The 27,126-nt window shown below is 38.3% G+C and overlaps 2 protein-coding genes across 2 annotated transcripts in view; both read left to right on the top strand.

The window, feature by feature from the left end:
* Positions 1-58: 58 nt before the first annotated feature.
* Positions 59-7,734, top strand: LOC108652451 (uncharacterized). Its single transcript, XM_018102638.3, has 5 exons — positions 59-1,789; positions 1,963-2,344; positions 3,734-4,177; positions 7,096-7,273; positions 7,335-7,734. The coding sequence occupies exons 1-5, from the start codon at positions 733-735 to the stop codon at positions 7,488-7,490; spliced, it is 2,217 nt and encodes a 738-aa protein (XP_017958127.1). The 5' UTR covers positions 59-732; the 3' UTR covers positions 7,491-7,734.
* Positions 7,735-22,570: 14,836 nt separating this feature from the next.
* sNPF-R (short neuropeptide F receptor) overlaps positions 22,571-27,126 on the top strand; it is a 41,009-nt gene continuing 36,453 nt past the window's right edge. Inside the window, exon 1 of the mRNA XM_018102628.3 lies at positions 22,571-23,119. The gene's annotated coding sequence lies outside the window, so the exon portion shown is untranslated. The remainder of the gene's footprint in view (positions 23,120-27,126) is intronic.

The following is a 27,126-nucleotide window of genomic DNA, read 5'->3' as shown; positions in this document are numbered from 1 at the left end:
GCGTTAATGCTAACCACGCACAGCTACTGACGTCATTGTGCAAAGCTTTCGCCTTGCCTGCGCTCGTTACTACGTTTCAGGAAGCAGGACACAAACAACAAGCCACCACCGAATGGGAGTCAGGCCAGCGCCAGGGCGTTTCGTTTTGGGCCATTTTGCATTGCTGTTTCGGCCAGGCCAAGTCAGTCGCTTAGCAGCCGCGAACGCGAGCAAAACACACGGTTCTCAGGTCTCCGCCGGGCGACCTTCGTTGTGAAGCCACAAAATATAATTGTTTGAAGTGAATTTACAAAATTTATTCGCAGCGAAAGCCTCAAGCAATATATAAATATTTGAGCCTTGATCGAAGCAGTTGCTACCAAATTGTGTACAGGAAATTACTATACTTGAAGGCTAAGCACAGCTGTGTGTGGGTCCCCGTGTGTGCGTGTGTGTGTGTCTGTTTGTCTGTGTGCGGTGCGCGGGTGTAGCTGCAGCGAGTGCATGCGACGTTTTTGCTGCATAATTATTTGGGTCAAAGCGAAAAGCTGCAGCATCGCAACTTCGCCTGCTCGAAAGTTCAATACGCATCCTGCTGGACGAATCCACCTGTTATGAGGGCACGCCGTAGCTCATGGAACACAGCAGCCGTTGCAGCAACAATAACACCAAGAACAACAGCAACAACTAGGCATATAGAGGAAATAGCGCGAGATAATTGAATCGACAGTGAGAGATTTGAGCTAGCACACAATGGAGGCGACTCAGCCCAAGGTGCATCGTCAGCACCAGCGACAGCGACGCACTGAGGCGCGACAGCGGCGCTTGGAGCGGGAGGCGGCCGCGGCGGCCAATACGCCGCCCGATCTGGAGCTCGAGGTAACGGAGGCCGTGCTGGAGACACTCGAGAGCTGTGCGGCGGCGCTCAACGACACAGCATCGACGACAACAACAACTACAACAGCCACAACAATAGCGGGTCGCATCAGTGCGCAGAGCTCGGCGGACAGCATCGAAATGGTGGGATCACCTAGTCAAACCTCCCAGCAGACGGTGGTGCTGGTGAACGGACATGCACCGCCATCGCAGGACACGCTGGAGGAGAGCGCCTCCCTCGGCGCCGATGAGCCGATGGGCGCAGCAGCGGCAGCGGCGGCGACAGACGCTGGTGCAGCAGAAGGCGAGGCAACCATGCACCTGGAGTCGCCCACACAGCCAACGAAGCATAGCGACGGCAGCCGCAACTCGTCCGGTGATGCAATGAGTCTGCGGGAGACACTGCGTCAGCTGCCGGCCACACATGGACATCGCTCGCGGCGCACCCACTCGCCGCAGTCGCCGGCGCTGCGCTCCCTGGAGGTGGACTCGTCCTTCCATCGCGGCATTCTGGGCTACATTGATCGTGAGCTCAAGCAGAGCTCGCCCACGCCCTCTGCGCTGAGCATGGGTGCGGGCAGCAGCGGGGGAGGTGGCGGCGTGGGCGGCGGTGCCTCGCGCAAGCAGCAATCGCTGTCAGATCCTCAGGCCAGTCCCGCCCAGCGTTCGCTGCGCTCGCGGAACAGCTTCGACAAGAGTCCGCGGCGGAAGCGCAGCAAGTCGGAGTCCCGCCGGAGACGGGAACGGAAGCTCATAGCCGCTGGCGAGATGGAGGTGCGCCAGGCCAACGAGACGCTGATGCGCTACCTCAAGCAGTGCTCCGACATGCATGATGCGTCGCTGTCGGGCGAACTGGAGATTGATCAGAGCCTGGAGGAGCGGCGAGTGCATCGGAAGACGAAATCGCAGCGCGACAAGCGGGGCCAGCTCATCAGTAAGTATCAGGCTCTGCTCCTGTTCCTGCTCCTGCTCCTACCCAGATGGCCAAATTGTATTCCATTGAGAAAAAGCTCTTTACACAACCCACAACAAACACGATTCTGCGCAGTTGCAATGCTCACCCACTCTCTCTCTCTCTCTGTCTCGCTCTTTTACTGTTATCTGCAGGCAAGCTTTACTCAGCTGGTGGGCTATCGTCCATATTGAAGGAGCTGGCGGATGACATTGCGCCCGCCGAGGGCGAGGAGATCTACAATCCATTCACTCCGGTCGTCTCGCCCACGGACGATACGCCCGCGCACATCGACAAAATGTTTCTGCAGACGTCATCGGGCTATCGACCAGTGGAGCAGAGCTACTACAAGCGTTCCTTTGTGGGTGCCGCTCGCGGCGCAGCTGGCACCAGCAGCAGCTGCATTGGCATCGATGGCATCTCCGCAGCGGAGCTGGGCGGCGCTGGACGTCTCTTTCGCTCGAGCGGCGGCGGCTCGGCTAGCGGACGCGGCAGCTACGGCGATACACGCTGTCTGCTCGATGCCAACCTAAATCGGTGGGTTAAGCCGGGTGGCGACACCCGCGTGGCCGTCTATTCTTATGCTCTTATGTCTGTTGCGTGTATCTAATCCGGCTGTTACACGCTATTTATATCCGCCCTCAGACTGATTTAGTACAAACACACACAAACACACATACACACACACAGGGACAAACACATTTAATTTGAACCAATGGATTTCCAATGAAAATTTTGTTGCTATTCATGCTTATCTTGTCTCTCGTCCTTTGCGTGTTTATTTTAGTCCCAAGACTCGATTCCAAGAAAAGCTCAGCCGTCCAGCTCTTTTGTGTGCACAAATTGCGCAAGGAGCCTTGAGCCGAGTTCGTGGTCAGATGTTTTAGGAGGCATTAAAAGGCATTCAAATTGATTTCCAGAAGAACCAGTTAACTTACACAATTTGACAAACGCCTCACAAAGACTTAATCCCCAGTGAATGTAAAATTATTACAAAGTCTTTGGGCAGTTTGATTGAATACAATTTGAAATGAAAGCAGGGATTATTTAAAATGTATTTTTGATATCATCTCATGATGTGGAACTCATCATGTCATTCGAGATTGATATCTTAACAACTCTATTGATTAGATATATTGTACTAAATCTCTTACTATATTCAGGACTTGTATTTAGTATTCAGTAGTATTCGTAGTGTATTCTCAGATTGAGTGTCGTTGTACGAAGTCTTGAGATGAGCAAATATTTATTTATTATTATTGCTGCTCAGCTTTTTTACCTGTATACATATGTTCCTTCAGCTTATTTCTGGGTGAGCTTAAACAAATAAATTTTTTCCTAGAGCTCTAATATAATATTAGGAATGAAGGCCTCGCTCTAGGGATTTTAATGGGCTAAAAATTATTTTTTTTTTTAAATAAAATAAAGCGTTGTTAGAAGTAATAATTAGTTAAAATTTTGATATATGGAAACTCGATTTAGAATTCTACATAGCTTATAATTAAACTGAAGATGAAAAGGATTTTTTTTTTTTTTTTTTTTTTTTTTTTTTTAGATACAATTTTTTTAAATATTTAATATTTTTTTTTTCTTTTATTTATTTGCTTGTGGTACTTTTACTTTTTATTTGTATTTACTTTATATATGTTCTTTTATTGTTTATTTGTTTCAGTTTATTGTCTTAAACCAGTGTGACGGTATATGTAGAGTGAATAAATAATAATTCATTTATAATTTATTTATTATGATTATATACTTTTACAAGAAATTTCAATTTATAATTTATTTAAATGTTCACATATACATATAATGCCAATTCTAGCGCATTTATTTATTCATTTTATTTGTGCATTATAACTATTTAAGATATATATATATATATATACGTGTATTAAATTATTAATAAATTGCTTTACTATTTTGCAGCAATGGCATCTCGAGCAACATCCAACTTGCCTGTGTTATTCAACGAATTTGGCTGCTCATTTCGAACATATGCCATGGGCTGCTAGCTGGTCTAGCCTTGGCCCATCTGCTCTTTGTGATGAGTAGCCATCCCACGGATTGGGCAAAGGTCATCCATAGCATGGGTCTTGCGGGCGAGACCACAGCTGCCACAGCAGCAGCTGAAGCAGCAGCAGCAGCAACAACAACAACAACACCAACAGCCCAAATGTCAAAGTTGGGCATAGAACTGACCAACTCTGCTAAGGCAACGGACTCTGGAGCGGGCTCAGCGGCGGGAGCGACGACGTCGACAGCGAATAGCGAAGCCCTTGCATTGATTGGCGACTATGCGGGATTTGCTGATATCTACCTGAATACGTTCTATTGTCTGGCCATAATTTGCCTGGTTTCGGTATTCGATCGGTGAGTGAATACGTGAGATATACATACGAATACATACACATATACATATATTTAGATTTCGATTTCCATTCTTATCAATCATCACAATTAGTCCATTTGCCAAGTGTCCAGACCTGGCCTTCGTCAGCAGCGTTCTATATATAGAAAATGAAAGTCAAATTCATTTACTTCGAGTGCTTCTGGGCGGCGAGGTTTGGTGTGCGTGCTAGCCAAGTGCTGCTGCTGATGTTGTTGTTGTTGTTGTTTGGGTGCCCCAAGAACACATTGACCTCAAAGCGCACGGGACTGGCCCCAAGGTGGAAACCCTTCAAGCGACCCGCACATTTCATTGAAAAAACATGCACGCACGCACACTCACACACACACATACACACAAGCCTACACAAATAGAGATTGCTGCCACCTCCTGTCAAGAGCATATGAATAGTAGGCGGGCACTAAATTCTGGGCCATACCTCGCCTCGCCCCGCCTCGTCTCGCCTCCTCCTTCACTGAAGTGTGACGCGTGGGCGCCTCATGTTGCGTCAATATTGCCACTTGGGCGCTGAAAAGTATGCTATACTTAATTTTGAATTGAAAATTTTCAAGTGCTTCGCTTTGTTTGGCTTCGTGGCTGCTGTCAGCTGTTGTCCGTTGCCTGTTGTCTGTTCTCCGTTGTTGCAATCATTTTTACTATGCTCGCTGCGTAGTCAATTTCATCATCTGCAGAAAAATACAAAAAGCACTTTATATATACATACATATACATATATATATACATATATATGTATACATTTTAATGCTCTTAAACTTTGCTCTTTTTGCGCTACCCACACACAGGGAACACGCGCTGCTCGCTCGCTGCACTCTTGACCTTTAAAGTCAGCGAATGCTTGACTGTGTGTGTGTGTGTGTGGTGTGTGTGTATGTGTGTCTGTGGGTGAATTTTTTTGGTAGACCGAGCAACACTGAAATTGTCTGCCTTTGTCTGTTTCGGTTTGGGTTTGGGTTTCGGTTTTCGGTTTTGGCTTTGGCTTTGACTTTGGCTTTGGCTCCACTGTCTTTGCCCATTGCCATTCGACACTCTCGCTGTCCCCCAGCTCACGGGCAGTGAAAGTGTAAAAGTCAGTCTGACATTTCGCCTCGTTATCCTGTGTCCTGTGATTTATGTGATGCTGGCGTCTTTCGCAAATGTCATTGGTGTATTGCCTGGCTTTGCCTTTTCCATTCCGTCGGCATCCTGTGCAGCTTTTGACCTTTTCCGTCTCCGGAGTCACAGCTGTATGCATACACGTAGGATATTACGCTATTTGCTAGTTCACTTGAGCTTTTAATTTAATTAATATAAATGCCAGAATACTTGGATAAATGCCAGTGGGATATGCTACTGCTGACCCAGTGCAACCATAAGCGACGTGGACGAGGTTACTGGAGCAGCAGAAGCTTACATATTACTTAGATAGATATTTATATACTCTACTTTCCGTTTAAAGTGTTTAAAAAAGCGTCAACTTGAGTGTGAGCATATATGTAAAAACATTTGATAATGCTAAGCACCTTCATAAAGTATATATATGTATTGTTAGCTTGGATCGTGAGCTCAGTTAATCAAGTCATTCGCTTAGTTAAAGTTGATGCAAGAGTATGACAAACTTGTTTTATTTTATTTTATTTTATTTTATTTTTATAAAATTATATATGTATAAAAAAATTTTTATATGAGTAAGAGTGTTATTCAATAATACATTTGATTTAAATAACATCGTTAAATATCATTGGGCTTTTTAGCATTGCTCAGCCCGACTTTCATATTGAGTTGGTTGATCTTCTTTAATATACATTGCTATAGACATATAGCCAAATCAATGATAAATTTGACTTTATACGAATGAAACACATTAGGTAAAAACTGTACAAACAATCGTCTCTATAAAATGGGCTAATTAATTGCAAGCATTTGAACTTGAATTTGGGTTTATTAGCATTTGAGGTATTACATACTTATTTATTTAATTAATCTAAAACTAAGACTAATTTAAGGATTAAGCACTGGCAATTGGGGCCTTACTTGATTTTTCTTGGCTCGTTAGATGACCTATCTAGATCTTGTGGATCTACGTGCAAAAATTGTGGAAAATTTGGAACACATTTTTCCATATTCTTCTTCCATATTCATGATATATTCTTGATTCCTATTAAATTTCTAATTGTGTTTATTTTGTAAATGATACACATATATATCATAATTACCATAACGTAGTTAATCACCAGACTAAGTAGAGAAAAAAATAAAATATTAAATTGAATTTCGAATTATACTTATATTTTATAAATTATATCGATAAACAAATATAATATTGTTTTCATTGAGCTTTCACTGTTTGTTTTAAGCACGAGATATTTTTGCTGTCGTGTTGTTTACTATTTTATTTGTATATACAAATATATATATAATATAGCCAATTTATAAACCCTTCAGAGCTGTCGATGCACGCAAAGCTTTACTATTTAAACACGAATTGATTGTAATCTGACAAAGTTTTTGCTATGTGCGAACAAGCACCAATTGTCGTCAGGCTCTCTTATACTATTTATGTATATAACCAAAATATATACATATATACATATGTTCAATATGACGAACTTATTAATTAAATAATGCTCGAGCTACGAGTCCATAATCAGGCTTAGGTTCCGTGAAAAGGAACACGAAGTCAAAGATCCCTTCAGTATATAAATCTCAAACAACAACTGATCAGCCAACTCCTGACCTGATCTCTACAGAGTGCAAAACTCTGAGTATGTTGCTGTGAGGTAAACAGCAAGAAAGTCTTTGCCCACAGCCAATATGCTCTCTATAATTCATTAACATTCAAATTAATACAATAGCTATATTCCATAGACCTAGACTCAAATACTGAAGAATTTCTATATTTCAGCATGGACATATGCCGCTGGAGCTTCTCGAATGCCAGCGAGCTAATATCATTCCGATGGCTGATCATCACAATGCTGTACTTCGCAACAATAATCCTGACTATATGCTCCGACTCCATCGACGAGAAGCTCTATCTGATCAATAATAATGCCAACATAACGCTAACACAACAGGAGTTGGTATGTCTGGGAATTCCCAATTGAAATCGATAACTAATTCTAATTGAATCTCCCATCGCAGCTAAGCAACAGTGTGCAGAGTGTCTGGAGCAGTCTCTCGGTGACGCGGAGCATTGCAGCCATATCGGGCTGGATAATGATAGGCCTGACGCCCCAGGAGGATATGCTGTACGAGCATCTGGTTGATCTAACCAAATATCAGTTGACAAATAATTGAACTTAAGTGCGAAAATATAAACTATTGTGTATATAAATAGTATATATATAAATACATGTATGTAGTGAGAACCTTTAACTAAGTAGTCGCTGTTGTTTAGTAATTGGCTTTTTATATTGTATAACCGAAATGAGTTTGCTAAACACGGCTATTCGAAACAATAATGCATAGAACTTATATACCTAGAACAATTGACGACATCACGAGAAACCCGAAATGAAATTAAGCTTTAAAATACATATATGATGAAAACTGTGAATAAAACATCTGCAACTGCGATTGCGTTGCATGAATGCCCTTCACTGGCCGCTAGAACCGAAGTTTTAAGTCTATTTAAATTAGTAGAAAGCCCGAAATATGGACACCATACTACTAGACGTGTGAGAACTATACTAAACTCAAGCATTATGTGCATACATACCTATGTATGTGTGTGTGTATTTATAACGAGGTAGATATATGAAATTATGCATTCTTATACACCATATACAATATATAATATATATATATATATTAACATGTATTCATAATTTAAGTAAACATATCGACTATAGTGAACAAATTTAATAAATATATAAACGTTGTCGTCGTTGTGGCAGTTTAACAAAAGGCTTCTTAGCATTAAGTAAATAACATACTACAGTTGGTATCCGCTATATGCAACCAAAAGCAATAAATCTTATCAAACTTAAGCTGATGTACATATACATATATATAGTTTGTTCATTTGTTTAGCATTCGATCTGTTCACTATGTTGTATAGCTTAGTTAATCAAAGCAATAAAAGCTGAAAATTGAAATTTGTTTCCTTTTTCGTTGTCGATATTTTTGTAAGCTCGAACACCAAATCAGATTAGTCTGTACATGATTAGATATCGCAGATTTCAGTAGTTCACACTCATGCTCGATGTGTATATAGTTTTATATTCTCGAACAAAGTATATGTGTATTTCCGTTACTAGCGATATCCACTGTAGTCAATCCAACGTTTGATAAGTGCAATGAAATTTGTAAAGCGTTAATTACATACATAAAACAATTGTATATAGTATAAGCATACTATATTTATACATACATATATGCGACTATTTCAAGTTATATACATATATATACAAACGAATTGTATAAAAATGTTCGAATTAATTACTCATTCTATATATGAAATATTCAATTTGCGTTCGAACAAGCGAAATTCCTATGTTAATATTTTGTCTATCAGTTTTTCAAGCATCACTGTATTGCTCTATGCATATATACAAATATGTATACATTTACTTTTTTAAAATATTATATGAAAACAAAAATGATATATACGAATATAGAAACTGGATATGGACAAACGAGCTAATGAAACAAACAGAGCAAAAATTATTGTAAAATTGTATATAAAATATAAATGCAAATAAAAAAATTGTAAAAAAAAACAAACAAAAATGCAAAAAAGAAGAAAATATGAGAATTTTGCAATGAAATTGAATGCTCAGTTGGGAATTTAAGGAAAGCAATACCTAATTGTGGAAATTGAGAGCCAGCTCAGTAGCTTTTGCAAGTCGAGCAATAGAGCTGAAGGCCGACCATCTATTAAAGAACCTTCCGTATTTGACTAGATTGTGATTATTATGATTATTTATAATATATTGGCTTAGCAAAAGAAATCCTTGGGCAGACTAGGTGTACATAACTTCAGACTACTTTCGCCGCTGTTGCACTGGAAGCTGATTAATATTCCGAAGGACATCCAAAAGCGTTAATAATAATCGCACGGATAAGTTAATGTAATCCCAGTATATGTATTTAGATGGCATACACCATACAATGAGTGTTTGGAGATCATGAATCATGGTACCATAGTACCACAGATATTTAAAATGATTTTAGTAGAGTCGCAAAGCCACATTGATATATGCAATCATCAAAAGACTGAAACGACACCTGAAATCGATCCACTCTGTAACTTTTAATGCTTAGCATAGGCTAGACTTCATGTAACCAGCTCTATACATTAGTTACTTTTCTAAGTCTGCTATTTATTTGGCTATATAATCTTGAATTTATTCTTAGACTTACAGTTGCCACATATTTGACTCTTTCTAATGGTACAAATATTGTTTCCATGCGGTTGCAGCTTTCAATCGCATGTAAGATCCATTGATGTCTAGTCAAAGTATTATTTTATCAAATATTTATTATCTATTAATCTACATACAATGTCTGCATATATGTATGTTGAAAAATAGAAAAATTAAAATTAGTCGAAAGGGGTTTGATCCTCGCAGCAGCATCGAATTACTTATTTACCTGCGTTATGAAACGCCTTTTTCTTGGCGCTTTTAGGGAGTTATTTCGGCTAACTCCTTTTGGTCTTCTCTCTCCATCAATGCTATTTATGATTTGATAATTAAGCTTATAACTACGTTTGATGGATGCTCACATCTTTTTTTACCTATGTATATTTATTTTTCCATTCAAAGCGGAAGTTCCAAGGTTTTTCCAAAGGTTTTGTTAAAGGCAATTCGACAGGCAGGAAAGGTGTGACCTAGTTTTATTGATCCTGAAGGACAGTCGTGTCGATTTAGATTCTATCATCAGTTATAATGACAGTGTGTCATTTAATGTGATAATATGGCAATGCAGTAGAGCAAGGTTACTCATACATATATGGTCTAATTTCATATTTGTATGAAATCTCAGTAATTTGATTAAATTAAGAGATAATATCGCTGAGTTATATTTCTTTATTAACGACAAATATATGTATTTAAACTTTCATACCTACTGACAGAAAGTTGTGAAACTAGCTGAGGAATATATCCTCTAAGGGATACATCTCCTTTATTCTCTTAAGGCAATACAAAATATAATATTAATAATATATTATAGTGAAATAACATAACAAATAACAAAGCAACAAAATAATAAAATAAAGAAAAATAAATAAAATTAAAAATAATAATGGAATAATAATAAAATAATAAATTCATAATATAATATAAATTAATAAATGATAAATAATACTTAATAAATTCATAATATATATATCATAATAACAATAATCAATAATAAAACTGCAAAAAATGGTAAATAACAAATAAAATAAAAATCAAATAAATAAAAGTAAAATAAATTATTTATAATAAAATAATAATTGATAAATAATAATAAAACTTTAATAAATTAAAATTAACCAATTTAAGAATTTGTCAATATTAATGTGAGTCTATGAATAAATATCAATCAACATTAATATAACATGGAGTACTCTCATTATAAATGACTTTATATATGCATATATCTACGTGTATATGTGTAGCTTCCTCAATTGCTGGCATGCTCCAGAGCATTAGTTCTCCTCCTGGTCGCCTTTAGTTGCTTTTGTTGACTCATTATGCTCATTAAGAAATTCAATTAGCGCCTTAATTGCAGCAAGTGCTTAATGATGATAATGCGTTTACCTCGCCAGCCGCAAACTGAGTCCCGCTCCAGTTGCCCCTTCCCTCAGCTAGCTCAACCACTGCTGCAGCCTCCCGTTTCCCTCCCCCCTCCCACCTGCTAAACGATGACTCTTAGCACTTTGTTGCCAGACATACTCTCGCGTATATAGACTCGATTCAACATCATTAACATATTAACTAGATGGACTTGAAAGAAACTTGGCCCGCAGCTGATTGTGCGAACAAAAGAGAGCAACATAAATAGGGGAAAACAAAAGTAATAAAAAAGGTGCCTTGATATATTTAAGCACATATATAATGCAGAGCTTACAGCTCTGGCCAACGTCCATCGCTCAGACTCTGCCTTTTTATGCTGATTTATGCATTATATATATAATTTAGACGCTCGCTTGGACTAACAAGCAAAAAGTTTTGCCTGGCCACAACTTTCGCCGGCGCATCACAAGAAAAATGTGTTTAAAATGAAAACTGCTCGAGAGTTGTTTATGCAAATTAGATAAATGGCACTTGGCGCACATGTTACACGAGATATTAGATCGGCTAATTAATATTTTTGCTGTTTTGCATATCAAAAGAGTGCGCATACGCCCCATATGCTGGCTGCTGGGGGTGTGAGGGGTGAGGAGCTGAGGCACGCTCGAATCGAATTAAATAGAAATTAACTTAAGTACAAAGTCAAATATTTAAATTGGAAATCTACACTATGCAGCAAGAGTCAGGGCGTCCCATTTTTACTGCTTTGCTTTTGCCTTGCATCCATTTGGCGCCTCATTAAAACTGTTTACGATGCCACGGACAGAGCTGGGGGACACAGTGGAGTGGGCCGTCGCAATGATCCCACACGTACTCCAGCGTTTTATTATTGAAGGTATTGCGGGTGAAGTATGCGCCTTAATTGCCAATTTTGGCATTAGATTGTCTTCTTTATTGGTTTGACCCGGTAAATCATATTACACTCTTTGTTTTACAGTATAATAAAATGTTACACATTTTATGATCAAAAGTCGAATGATTATGCAGAATTCGCTGCTAACAAAAAAGTAATTGCAATGCATTCGACTCTTCAAAAAATAACACAAAGTTACAGCAGTTGGTCAAGAATCAGCGGGATTACGAGGAGTCTAAAATAGTTTTTTTTGATTAATGGCTTAGTTGCTTTTTCTTTCAGATAAAATATGTATAAGAATAAAAAGGAAAATAAATATACATATAAAGTGAAATAAAATTGTGGTCATAATCAAATATTTCAGGCTAGAGCACAGTTCAATGTGTCTGGCTGAAGAGCGTTTGAGAACCGGGATGGGGAATAAAAGTCAGCGTTAGTGTTGGCCTGAAACGCGATTACATATTTATATTAGTTACAAATTTTAATAAATAAATATAGCCAAAGAATAGCTGAGCACTGTCTACTGGGGGCTTCGATTTGGGAAGTATTAATGCAATCAGTCTTAGTTCGAATCTGAACTGCATCAAAATTAATAATTTATTTATTTGGAGTAGGTAATAATAATAATAATAAATTATATGAGTATTACTAGGGGCTCCGGCTTCATCAAAGCAGATGAAGAACTTGACTGGTTTTTATTAACATTTTTGTCGGTATAAGTAGTGCTTTGAAAGCTAATAAGCCCAATGCAAAACTTTTATATCTCTGGACTCTAATAATTAACCTAACATATATTTTAGGTTGTGTTTGCATAACATCTTAAAATTCGCTCATCGAATGGCTGACTTTACGTTTTCTAGATATCCTGCTCATTCCAATCAGCCCAATTGATAAATTCTAAGAAGAAGACGACCAGTCATAGACTCAAATGATCAATGAATGACCAAAGACAGAGAATGTTAAAAATAAATTTAATTTAAATTAGGAAAATTTAACTACGCTTAAATACTATTACAAAAATTTTGCATTCATTTTTAGGCGCTTTAAAAAAGGATAAGAATTTTTTATACTCACACAAAGTGCATATCTATATACATACATATATAAATCAAACCACTGGAATCATTTGAAGTGGGAATTAAATATGTTTTTAGCAAGAAAACAAACATTTTCAATAATGTGAATGGTTTATGGCTGACGTATTCAACAATTATAATTTAGTTCAAAGTTTTCATGTGATAGTTACAATATTGTTGAAATGACATGCGGTTTATGGCTATGTTTATGGAGAGCAAGATAATTTTTAAACATAATTGCGCCTCAGTTGAAAGTTTTGCTTTTAATAGTTACCGAAGCAGAACTCATCATCTGTGTCAAGCCAGCTCAGCAGCTTGGCACAAGCAGCCGCAACCACAGGACTGCGGAGACTATCTAAAAATAATACCCAAATAGGTCTTATTTGCCATAACAAATTCACAGAACTCGAGCAATATGTTTGCCATTAATATTTTGTTTTGCTGCGTATTATTTATTCATTAGATTATAATTGGAATTCAAAGAAATTGGGTATTTATATCCGAATGCTGATGCATCTGCCTATTTATGCTAACGTCGGCTGAACAAGCATCCTCTCTAATTGTTCTCAGCAAGGAAGCCTAACTAGGCTGCTTTATGGCCAGCGCTGTAGCCAGGAACAATATAGATTCTTGTAATTAGGTTAAACACACACGTGGCACAAATTGCTATTCTTTCGAGGGTGTCTGAGTCTGTGTGTGTGTGTGTGTGGCTGGACTTGAGATGAAACGCTGTGAAAATTAGGTGAGAAAATGAAATAAAAGAAGCAGCGGCTGGCGAATGAAATAAAAACGTCACGTAATTTGCACATTTAGCCGCATGACAGCGAAAAAAATTACGCAGCATAACAGGACACACACAAAAAAAGCAAGCTACAATATGCGTGTGTGTGTGTGTCTGTGTGTGTGTACAGTGTCTAAATTGCAATTACATAGCCAGGCAGTAAGGCAGTCGGGCTGGCACTCGAGTGAGCAACTGTCAACGCTTGGCTGGCCGGACATATGAGCATATGGCAAGGATAATTATCCTGTTGCTTTCTGGCCAAGTCTCATGCAGCTCGGCTTTCATTTACTACGCTCAGCTCAGTTTGGTCGCCCTGCTTCGGGCTGATGTTTATCGATGTGCTTGCGCAGCTAGCTGCCATAAGCTGTTGACTTCTTCATTTCGCAGTTGCGTAAGAGCGAAGAGTTGATTAAATAATAAAAATGATGCGACATAAATGTAAGGGCTGCTTGGGCGGTAGATCGAAATGGTGATGTTAAATATTTATATTATGCAATCGGCTTATCATTATAGTTTGTCCACTTGTCAAATGGTCTCTTATGTTCTTTTAGCTTTTATTTCATTGCAATTTACATTTTTTGTTCATTTTGATTTATGCAATTTAACTTGATAAAAAGTAGTCTGCATTAATATTTTATATTTATTTTGAGCCGACTTCATTCAACAAAATAATTAATTAAAATATGAAGTCCGTCAATTAATTTGCACATTATCAAAATATTTACGACAAATGTGCAGCCAAAAGGTCACAAATAAAATATTTGCTATGCAGGCTTAAATAAATATTTGTTGCAATATTAATTTCCACTTTATTAAAGAGTATTCAAGTGTGTGTGGGCTGGCGTAGTGCAAACAGCAGAATTAAATAAATATAAAAAAATATGAAAAACTTGCGGCCTGGAACTTTTAATTAAGCAAGGAGTTTGTCCGGCCAACGAGTAGCGCCCCGAGTGTCCACACAAAATGAACAAATAAGCGTATAAATAATGGCGTAACGGCAGGCTCACAATACCATATTGGGGTTGTGGCAGGAAGCGGGGCTGTGTGGGAGAGGCTGGCCAACAGAGTGAGAAATATGAGCGGTAGCTGCGAGCTACTACATTGGCCACACTGGCGACTCAAAGTTGCACTCGGTGCTGGGAGCTGGCCAAAATGGCTAGCTTCAAGTTTCACTGCCCCTAAAATGCCATGCAGGCCATTTTCTGTGTGTGTGTGTGTGTGTGTGTGTTAGTGTGTGTGTTTGTTTGTGTTCTGGTCAAATATGACACTTGTTTAACCACACACACACACACACACACACATGGACACACACTCAAGTAGAGCTTAGCAGCCATCTTTGGCGCCATAGACACACGCTGCGTATACGTAATATTGAAAGGACAGTAAGTAGCCGCCGCGGGTCATTAGCCCAGTTGTTGGCATAAATACCTGGGATATCACAGCTGCAATAGCGTTCTCCACATAAAATCATTTACGAGTTGAATGCTGCGCTTGGTCCATTGGCCGAGCGCGATAAGCAGTCGCTTTATTGTTTTCGTTGGCCAGCGCAACAAGAGTCTAGAAATTTACGAGCGAGTGCCATAAATATGGGGAAGGACTTGACGCCTAAAAGTGGACGCAAAGTGCAAATGCTTTCTTTGTTGCATACGCACAAAGACGCACGAGGCGAGAGGCAAGAGGCAAGAGGCAAGTGGAAATATGAAAAAGGAAGGAAAATAATGAAAGAAAAGCTTTGGCTGTCTGCTAAACCATAAAAATGAGCGGAGCAAAAGTGCAAAAATGGCTCGCTAAGAGGCCAAAGGTTATTGTTGGCTCGGCCTTATAGCAAGCGGCACTTAGCTAACTGTAACTCCTGCTCCCAAGGGCACGTTGTGCAACCAAACGTCAGGTTTCTTCGAGCAAATTATTTATGCCACAATCGAGTGTATAATATGATGCTGCAATCGATTTCATAAATGAATCATTGTGGAATATTTGTTGTTTGTTATGGATTGATTGCTTTATTTTTTATTTGAATTGTCTTTTTTTTTATTTATATTTATTTGTTGTAGTTTTTTGTTTGTTTTTTTTTTTTTACTTATTTATTTATTTTTTGGTTGAATTATTTGCATATTTATTGAGTTTATTCATATTATAGACTGCATAGTGGTTATATATTATGCATTCGGTATATGTATATATTAATATTATATTCATATTTGCGTTGTCATATATTTGTGTAGTAAACATTGAAGTGAAAAAAAAATTAAAAACAAAGAGGAATACATATTATTGACCACTAGAAAGGACGAGAGCAATTGCAAATAAATCATTTCTATTGCCAATTTCATTCTTAAACCATAAAATTCGTAAGAAAGTCAATTATATACATATATAAAAAAAATCATAACAATTATGTATTGCTACAACTGAGACTTCAGCTCAGGAAATCATTATGAATATATATGATTCGAATACGACCGATTGTTATTCAATTTAAATGTTCCGAAGGACAACTAAATACGCCATAAGACAATCAAAATCCACAAAAAGGTGGTCAGGCAGAGTTGTTATATCAACAATATGCAAGTGTTGCTCTTGTCTAATTTTATCTATAATGAGCTGTCGAGTCAAGAAAAAACTGAAAACAACTGTCAGAGTTTGTCTATGTGAAATGCTTCGTTGTTAGCTGAAAAATCTGTCGAATTGACCTACTGGCACGTGTTGCCATACAGTTCACAATATAATTCGCAGTCAATTTTCGCAATATTATTTGATTATACAGAATTACGTGAGCTGTTGCAATTTTTTTTTTTACATTTAGCTCTTAAAATATGGGAGCTTATAGCCCGGCGAGGCAACTTTGATATTATATTACATATAAAGCCATGTAAAATCAAATTTGCCAATAAGAGCTGGGTAATTGTATTGACAAGGGTTTGCAGTAAATGTGAGCTGTGAATATTTGATACCCATTTCTGAAGAGACTGAAGAATAACAGGAAAATTAATTAATCTAGAAACTCTGCACTATTCATACTCCATTCAGGCACTCAAAATCTTTATTTAATTTCCTTTTCTTACTCCTGTCAATGTTTAGCTACAGGGTATAGAGCGAATGGCAACAATGCACGAGCACTCGCTCAATTGTTATAGTTGATACGCACAGGAGCTGTGAGAGAAGCCAATTTTGCGTTAATACAGCAGAGACTACCTGGCAGCGAGGACTACACGTGCCCGGCTTATTAGAGTGAGCATATCGTAAGCGTGGACCATGCTTTGCATATAAATGACCCACATATGGTAAGTAGGATGTCTGTTGGTTGCCTTGGCCCACTTGTATATACTATATACTTATACATATATATGCATGCATATTATGCACAAAAATCACACACACTTACACACATTGACACTCACACTTACGCACTCACACTCATGCACGTTGTCGTTGTGTTTCAGTTATTTTTTGCTACATTCACGAATTTCAATTGGCAAGTCCTTGGCCGGCACTTCGAGCACTTTAAGAGCCACTTCCTACAACTTCTGGGCTCATTGACTGCACGCAAGGCGCTCTCTCAAGATGTCGGCCCCAATCCATTTTACATACACAACGTTTGCCTCTGTTTTGGCATTGCTTTTCTCTCGTTACGCTCTGTCGGCAGCGACGCCTCCTGCCTGATCCTGCCTCTGGTCTGTCCCGGACACAGCTGCATTCTATCTCCATAAAAGTCGCATTGAGCACCAAAAAAAAAAAAAAAGAAGAAGAAGAAGAAGCAAATAATTTACATAAATTCGTTGGGATTGGGCCCAAGCAGCAATCAATGAGCGTCCATAAATTCAGACCTATCCGTTTTCCATTTGCTTTGCTCTGATATCCTTGCATGCATATATAGATATATTCAATAAAGGATGTGTTTACAAATTGTGGTATTGCGAATTATCAGTGGCGCATTTGTATTTTCAATTTTATGGATGCATTCAAGGGAGATATGAGATAAGACAGATAAAAACTCTTGAATGGGAAATATTTCTCGTAAATTGGCTTCGCGCAATATACAGTATTATATCTATAAAAATTTATAGATATGGTTAGGGCATCAACAATTCGACACTCATGAGAAAGCTAATATTTGCGAGGATTTGTCATGGTGTATTGCTAAAATGAATTTAACAATGGGTATACTCATATTGTGCATAGCATAAATAATAGAATATTTCAAAGATTTAGCTCAAATAAGAAAAGTATTTAGATTTCTTTTCAACTCTTCCACAGGGTATTTTCTAGTTAAGTATCTCACATTAGGTGCGTCTTTGAACTTGAATTCCCATTTTGGGATATGAAAATATAAAATATATAGCAAATTATACTACAGAAAAAAAGGATTAGGTCCCACTGGGTATTTCCTAGTCGAGAACCGCTCGAACCCCAGCATTTCTGCTTCGCTTTGGGCAGCTGCAGAGGAAGTCGTCCATTGTGGGACATGGGAATTATTTTGCCATCTTTCGACAACTTCTTATCGTTGGCTTAGGTGTCCCGTCTGCTTCCCGATGCGTTGTCTGGCATAATTTATTTGCCATAAAACATGAAATAAAACATTTTCGCTCGTAAATTATGAATGAAGTTGAACAGCGAAGTATCGAAGTCGAAAAGTAAGACACGTATAAAAAAAAGAAAGAAATTCAATTCGCAGATATGTCAATTGGGCATACATATAATAAATATTTCCTACGGTCCCTCAGCATATTATAATTCCAATTAAGCAATATTTACATATGTGCGAGACAGCAACAAGAGCAAGAATATTATTCAGCAAATATTGTACCTGAGTGGTGCGAAGTCAAAAGACTTGCAAGAGCTTATTTATTTGCGCAATGAAGAGATTTCCCCGTTCGCCGTCAACAAGCAGAGAAGAAATGAAACATTTAAATGGCTTTTCATATCAAATGCTAAAAATAAATCAAACGAATATATTGTATGTATACAATATTTGTATTTATATATACTATATATACAGAAGCAACATCGGCTGAAAAATATGCGCCAAAGGTCAGTGACAAAAACAGAAAAATCCAAAGAGAACTAGAAGAGAACGGCATACCGGCTATTATATACCCTCTTCGAAGGTGGAAATATTTTTATTACAGCTATAAGCTACAGATGGTAAGCAGATATAATATATAAGTAAATTAAATATAATTATATTATATATGTATAATATTATAATATATTATACATATAATATTAAATAATTTTAATAGAATATGTACTTAAATGTTTAATTGTTAATTATTTGACAATTGCAATATGAAGAGAAATAATTAAAGACTTTGCAGTCGGGCGTTACCTATTGAATACCTACGAATACTCATTCAGGGCTGTCAGCTCAGCTTTTCAATTTGGCATGCCCCCATTCAGTATACATATTGATTACCCTATAGTTCGACGATATTTTCGAGCATATGTTTCTAGCTCTAAACAGACGGACGGACATTGCACAATCCAATATACTCATATTACTACCGCGAATGAGTATAATGATAAATCTGTTATCTATTAATTTTAAGCATATGTAAGATATCAAAAGGTAAATGAGCTAATGCAAGGTTACATGTCAAGAACAAGCACTGAATGAATAGCGTACAGAGAGACAGACGGTCAGCGTTTCGTGCCATATTCTCAGCCATTTCAGTTTCCATTCATGCGTAGCAAATGCCTTGACGATATTCGAATACCTTCCATAGAGTATATAGCTTATTAAATGGGAAAAATGTGTTCAGCTTGTGTCGTAGAGCGCCGACCGGATTTATGATACTAAAATTAGTCGTCATTATTCTTAGATTTAGGCAAGAATTTGGCGTAAACAATTTGTAAATATTTTTATGAATAAAAAACAGAAAAAAGAACTGCTGGCAGGTTGCTTGGCACTTGGATTAGACTACAATTATTTGTGAATCAATCAAAATTAAAAAGAAATATTTGCAGTTATTAGGCAAACAATTAAGAGAAGTACACTTACGTATTTATTTAAATAATATTTATTTGCAGTGGGAAAGCCACTTTGACGGCTGGCAAGAATGTGCAGAGAGTCGCAAATGAACAGCAACACATGTAAATTATCCCTCAGATTTAGCGTGAGTTACAGAGCCTTGAATGACTTTTGGCCAGGTTCGAAAGCAGCTGCCAGTTTGTCAGCCAGCCCTCCAGCCTGCTGGGCATACGCGGCGTATGCGCAACGCGGATTTGCTTTACAATGTCAACAGCGACAGGAGATGTCTGCTTGGTTGCTCACATGTCGCACACACGCACATGCACACACACAGAGTCAAGTTATGCCTAAAAGGTAAATAAAAAGTCACAGGAAGCGAGTCGTTGCTTGAAAATTCCACAGAATTTCCTTCGCTCTTTAAGCATGAGTTTGGCCCGAGTTGGTGGAATTGGTTAGCCGCCCAGGTAGCAAACGGCCTTTGTTTATGGTCACATGGTGTGCCTTCTGAAGGAGTGGCGGCAGTCACTATTCACATCACTTTGCCCGCGCATAAAATGTGTCATGTCATGTGCTTAAGAAGTATGAAGCATAATGCCACCGAAGTGAGGAAACGTGCGCGTTCACCAAAGGAACCCTACCGCATCGAGCCTAAGAGAATTCGCACAGCAGTTGAAAACGAGCTCAAGTGGAGTTGGTTGCTGCGAATGAGTGAGAGACAGAGAGAGAGAGAGAGAGAGAGAGAAAGTAAGAGGAAGGGCACACAGCCAGTCGACAGGCCTTAATAAATAAATCGCAGCTGCATCACTTGACAACCATCATCGTAGCCGTGGGCCTCTTGACAATATAACATATACACATACATGTATATATGTACATATATGTATATGTATATAGCCCCGATGTCTGGTGTTTTGCTGTGGAACGCGCTAAGAAGATAACAGAAATTAAGTAAGCAGCTCGCGGTAGGCAGCATGTGTTAAGCAGCAGATGAATAACTGAGCAGGCTAATAGCACAGATTGGATAAGGCAACACAGACGCACACACACACACACACATACACACATATGTATATATGACACAATCGTGTGTTAAATAAGATTAGCCAAAGCACTTGAGCTCGCATCACTGAATGTTGTGCAAATAAATGTCAGAATGGCATTCAAGTATTGTTAAGAAATTTGAATGGCCAACAACTGTTTACTGTCCGCATTAAGCCTTGTTTGACATCAAGATTCGATTCAAGTGGAATTTTAATTGGTATTGAAATAAACTTGATGGGCTCTTCAGTGGAACTATCAAAGAAAAGGAATGCAACTTTTAAAAACAAATATATTTCGATTTGGTTGTGATAAATTAATTTTAAGAACTCAAAAACATAAAATAAACATGATAAATGTGAACAGCTCTGGCTGTCTGAGGGAAAGCTTAGCTGCAATTACTTATAGTCGAGCTGATTGATTAGTTGTGATTAGAGCTGTACTATTTATTGATTTGAGTGTAATGCAGTTGATTTTGGCCCTTGATACAATTCGCCAAGTGAAGAGTTCAATTATTTAAATTTACCTGGCTTAGCTGCTTCTTGGAAACATGAATAACATCTTGTGTTTGCTGCGCTAAAGGGATTGTAACTGGAGATTTGAAAATTATATTGAATGTATTAAATGCGAAATTTGAGCATAAACTGGTAAATTATTTATTTGCATTATTCCCATACTTACATCTTGGCTTTGAATATATAATATCATAATATTTGAATATTAGTAAATATATTCTAAGCATTTATACAATATAATAAAATGACATTTTAAGGCTAGGCTGGTAATGTATTTATTTGATCTAAACATTTTGCGACTCATCTTTTTACTTGATATCTAATTTATTTAAAATTTATTTCCAGTTAAAATCAATCACAATTACAAATTTAATTTCTTAGAAAACAAGAATAAATTAAATCACATTTTAGCATCAATATTCAATCATAATTATGAATAAAATTCTAAAGGTAGGCTGGTAATATTTTTGTTCCATTTATATACATATTTTGTTGCTTTGAGCCAAGTCAAACCTTGCTAGCTTCCCTTTTCTGTTTATCAAATTTACTGTGAATTTCGCTCCAGTTAAAGGGAAGTACGCCAAAAAAGTGACTAAATTCAATTTCTTTACAATTCCCAGAAAAATAAAAACAGCTTGTATCAAATCACAGTTACATAATCATTGAACAAATTTGGTTCGTTATCTAAAAATGCAAAAATAACATATTTTTTAAGAGTTGCCGGCAGCAAGGGTTCAGGTACAGTAAGTGAATCAAAATTTCCACGAAATACTACAAAATAATACAGAGTATAGCATATTGATGCTTTCTCATGTAATTTGTGTAATGAATATAATGTTTGCAGCCATTTCAAGCGTATCACAAATTTCACCGTTTATATAACTGTTTTTTCAGCGAGTTGCAAAAAATTGGGTAACTTTTTTGCCTTCTGCGCAAATGCCTTCAATTTGTCACAATATTTACGTAGAAATATTTGCCAGCAATGCAGCAAAAAGAATCACAAGACTTCCAAGAGCTGAAACGGAAAAAGAACTCACTCAATTCATTCAACTCAATCACACTCACACTCACTCGCAGCTCCATTCGATGCTCACTCGGCGATGTTTTCGTTGCAGCGCGCAGAGCTCTGCCTCGGGTTGGAGGCAGGGAACTGCATCGGGTGTGCCGATTGCTTGATTGACGACTCGTGTGGAGTCGAGCGCTTATCAGCAGATAACCTGTTGGCTAACGGGAACGCCGGCGTGAGCGCTGCTGCTGCGGCGGCGTCGTGACGTCGTCGTCGTCGTCGTCGTCGTCGTTGTCGTTGTCGTCGTTTGGCGTTGTCGGCGTCGCCACACACACGGCGTATGACAGAGCAGAAAGTGCGAACGCGCTGCCAACGACGAGTCGGTTCGAGCTCGAGGCTGTCGTCAGTTGCTTGTGTTTCCTCGTTGGCGCTGGACGCGAAGCGGCGCATGTGAGATAAACATATTCACACAAAAAGAATCAACTACAAGTCTCTTAGGCTCATTCAGATAAACAGAACATTTGACGCGTGTTCGTTGCGTATACGCCGCATCTGCCCAGCCAAGGTGCACAAGGTGCCAAGACTCGCGCGTGATTCTCGGCCGTGTGACAGCTGAGCGCGAATAGCCAAAAGCGCCACAAATTCAAATCCAAGTCAAGAGCAAGTGCCGGTGCGTGCTCGAGTGCGAATCCGCCACGTTACGGTCCATGGCTGTGTTTGCGGTTCCGTTTTAGTTGGCATTTGGAGGGGACGCCGAGCGACGCGACGCGTCGGTTTTGCAAAGAAAATACAACTTTTTGGCTTTGACTTTTGTTGAGCTGCCTGGGCCAGGCCTTCGGCTTCAAGTGCAAGTTAAACACGGGCAACAACTTAACCTCGAGCCTCAAATTAATTCGATTGTCTGCAGGTGGGTAAGCGAGTTCCGAAAGGAACTTCAACTAAAAGAGCGCACTCGCTAATAAGTTCGACATATTTGGGATGCCCCAGCACAGTCTCAGCCCAGAGTGTATTCATTACATCCGCACAAATTCAATTTCCAGTCAACTTTTCGGCTAACCCATCAGGCAAAAAAAGAGAAGAGAAAAGCAAAAATAATACCGAAGAAAAGTTTTATTTGTACTCAAAGCGGCACCGACAGCAGACAACTTTCATTTCGGCTGCTTGTTCAGCGACACAACAAACAAGCCAAGAAAAAAATAACCGAAACAGAAAAGAATTTCAGACAAGGCAAAAGTCCCATGTTATTAAAGAGTCAAGTGCATCTGGGCCTGGGCCTGGGCAAACAAAGGAAATGCTTGAGGAATGAGTGAATTTATTTTTAATACGGCTTGATTTTCCCTCATCTGTTTCTTATTCTGAATGAGCTGCATTGCAGACAGCGACCGTACTTAATTAAATATGCAAATATGCAAATAGTCAGCAGTGCGGGGTATGTGCGCGTCGAGCCAATTGTCATTGCAGTGCCAAAGTTGTTGCAAGCGAAACGACAATTGAAATGCTTTCAATATGTTTGATTGCTTAGCCAACTATTGATTTGAATTTGCTCCAACTGGCAGCAATGCCATCAATTGTAGATTTGAGCATTTATTATAGAGCAGCACACACCCACCCACACACACACTCACACACAGTCGCACACACACTTTGCCTTGATTGCTTTGTCTTTGGCTGTCTTTTAATTCATACGGGTAACAGCTTAATGCTCAAATGCGCAATGTTTTGTTAGAGTACGTTGGTGTGTGTGTGTGTGTGTGTGTGTGTGTGTCCCAGTCCAAGTCTGCTTAATAGTGTTTAATTTTAGAACTACTCAGGTAAAGCTCTCACAACACGTCGGCTTGCTCATGTAATATCAGTTGTAAATTAAATGCAATGACTCTACAAATATTTTCATTATCAAATTCAATGTTTCATTTGCATTTAATCAATATGTATATGAGATGCAATCAATGTATTTAGGTTTATAAATAGTTTTATAAGAGTTATATAATCAAAACAAATCTATCAATTGCTTCCACATCAACTGCTGGCTTAGTAAAAATATAAATAATAATACTTACTACAATCCCTTAAAGTTATATGCTTTAATACAAAATTTGTTGACTTTATTTACAAAATAAATATAAATTAAAATTGATTAATACTTACAAAAATACATTTATATTATATATCCCATATTAAGACTTCCTTCTCTCTCGAACTAATTTAGCTTATTCGAATACGTGCATGAAAAATGCATGAACATGCTTTGCCTTCACTCTTTGATTAGAGAATGTTCTTTTTGTTATGGTATTGTGGGCGGTCTTCAAAAAGTGAAAACTTTTCTTTTGTGCTATGAATTTATTATTTGAGCGGGCTTAAAAATGAGGAAAACTTGATCCCATAGTGTTTGTGTTGATTAGAGATGTGCAGTGTGATAGCATTAAAGTGAGCTCGAGAGGGTGAGGCTGAAGGAAAGATGGAGAGGGAATGAAAGGAACAGAAGGTGTGAGAGACTAATATAGAGAGAATGAGTGTGAGAGAGATATATTAAATTAGAGATGAGGAGGAAACATAATCAACATAGGGCCTAAACAAAGTCTGCTGAATTTTTGTTTACTCTTCTGTTTTCATGTTTGTTATATTAATTTTAATTTTAATCATTAACAAGTTACAATTAATATAAAATTATCTTTAAGTAAGGACTGAGCACTGGCAGCAGGGGTCTTCGGCTTATTAGTTTTAATATTTCGTTCTTTCATATAAATTGTACACATTTTTCTCTAGTTGCTATAACTGTAATTAATTATAAATTACTTTAGCTGTCGCATTAAGAGGGCGAATAGTATAAGGCATTGCTACATGCTGATGGCTCTCATTAGCAAGCTGCAAGTGTTAGTGCTCTGTTCAGAAACGCCAGACTAGCAGATACCCTATGGGATGTGAAACTCTTATTGTGGTTATATGAGTTATATATAATAAAGACGGATTGAAGCAAGTTGTTTTTTTTTTTTTTTTTTTTTTTTTTTTTTTTAATAAAAGGGAATTATTATTATTTAAATATTTTGTACATTTCAGAAATATTTACAACAATTACGATTGCGTTCAATAGATTAAATTCAAATTATTGATGATTTTTATTTAAAAATTATTTATACATTTATCAATAAATATATAATTAAACATTACAATTAGATATTTATAATATTTAAAAATATTTATATTTATGTATAAGGTATATAGTCTCAAGAGATTGATGTATTTATACAGACCACAATAGGTAGGCAGAAAGGCGAACGGAAAAGAGAGGCGACATACATACGTGACTTGACCAGCTTACCTTGTTGATCTTATCTGCAATATATATGTATATAGTACTTCATTGCCTGTTACCCAAATTCGCAAGAATCATTGGGCTCAGAACTTCTATTGCTAACAGACTTACTGCGTTATTTGAAAATTTATTCAACGAATTCAGTTGATTTTTAAATAAAAAATAAATTAAAATTAATTATTAAAAGAATTTTATTTACTATAAATAAAATACAAACCAACTAACAAACAAATAAATAACAAGAATAAAATTTTTTTAAAGATATCTGAAATCAAATAATCAGTAATTTAAACGCTTTGAATATCGCTTAAAAACTTTTCTCTGCTTAGTCTCTTATCAATGACATGCTGAGATAGATAGAGTTAGACTATCAGTGCAATTAAATCAAAAGTCGTGCCATTCAAACTATTATCGGCAGCCGCAATTGAATTGACATCAAGCTGGGCCAATTCAAAGGGAAAAGTGGTCCATTTTGTGGCCTTGACGAGGGCTGAATAACCAAAGATGGGCAGTGGCAGTGATGGAGGGAGGGCGAAAGCAGAAGGGAGAGGCAGATGGGAAGAGGGCTGAAAACGCATTTCACTTTGCATACCAATGCGCAACAAGAAAATGGCAAATGGTCGTTGATAGCAGCGAATTTCGCTGAAGTCGCACGAGCGGAGAAAGGACGAAAATAGCGTTGACTTTGACGTTGATGTTGTCCTTAACGCTTAACGGCGTCGAAAGGGGACAAGCCGTTGCGCAAACTGGCCAAGACACACCCCCGGCTGCTGCTGAAGTTACCTGCTGTCCTGCCGTCCTGCTATCCCCATGTACTGATGTCCTGATGTATATTTGCATTTAAATCAAACAAGCTGCGAGGCGAAAGTGTTTACTCCTGCTGCATTGACTGCGATAAGTTGTGCAAAGAACATTTCGCATACCCTGTACTCTGACCAGGCTAATGTCGCCCCCTTTGCCCCCTTTGCCCCCTTTGGTTGTAACTGTCGTGATACATTTGATTTGGCATACTTTGCAGGGCAAGCGCCAAGTAAACCTTCCACGTTCCACATTCCACTGCCGTGTTTTCTCTGCCCCCTTTTATTGCTGTGTTAGTTTTGCATAAATTATGTATATCGTCTATCTACAGCAAGTCGTGGCTGACTCTATATATGTATGAATATATAAATGTACATGTACAGTCTATATATGTGTGTGTGTGTGTGTGTGTATATATGCGTTCGGCGGTTGGTGAAGTGGAGCTGGCAAATCGGTCGCAGCTTGAATCTATTTGATTTCTTGCGGTCCGTGGCAAGTCACAGGTGACACTTTTATGGCCAATCTGCGCTGGCAATAAAACGATTGCCTTTTATTTTCGCTCAAGGCCGGGCCAGAGTCTCGCAGCAGCTGCCACAGAGTAATCTAGTCGGTTGTTCAAACGTTTGCGGCCGGGCCGCAACATGGCCCCCCTTCGGCTGGCTAGGATTTCTAAAAATTTCTCGAGGGAATCGCGGCACACGCATTCGCTGGCTCTCATACCAAATGAGCGCTGGGATGGGCGGCTCGCTTTCAATTTACTATCCGTCTACGCGTTGGCCAACAGCTCGGCACAGTTTTGGTTATGA

The sequence above is a fragment of the Drosophila navojoa genome, chromosome 4 (genome assembly GCF_054131105.1).
Source record: "Drosophila navojoa isolate 15081-1374.11 chromosome 4, UAZ_NAV_1.0, whole genome shotgun sequence".
Classification (NCBI taxonomy): domain Eukaryota; kingdom Metazoa; phylum Arthropoda; class Insecta; order Diptera; family Drosophilidae; genus Drosophila; species Drosophila navojoa.
This window is presented reverse-complemented; position numbering and strand designations above follow the sequence as displayed.

Excerpts from the sequence above, each read along its gene's own strand:
- LOC108652451 (XM_018102638.3), top strand. The coding sequence starts at position 733 with ATGGAGGCGACTCAGCCCAAGGTGCATCGTCAGCACCAGCGACAGCGA. Across the intron at positions 2,345-3,733 it reads CTCGATGCCAACCTAAATCG|CAATGGCATCTCGAGCAACA; the intron begins GTGGGTTAAGCC and ends ACTATTTTGCAG. Across the intron at positions 7,274-7,334 it reads CGCTAACACAACAGGAGTTG|CTAAGCAACAGTGTGCAGAG; the intron begins GTATGTCTGGGA and ends CTCCCATCGCAG.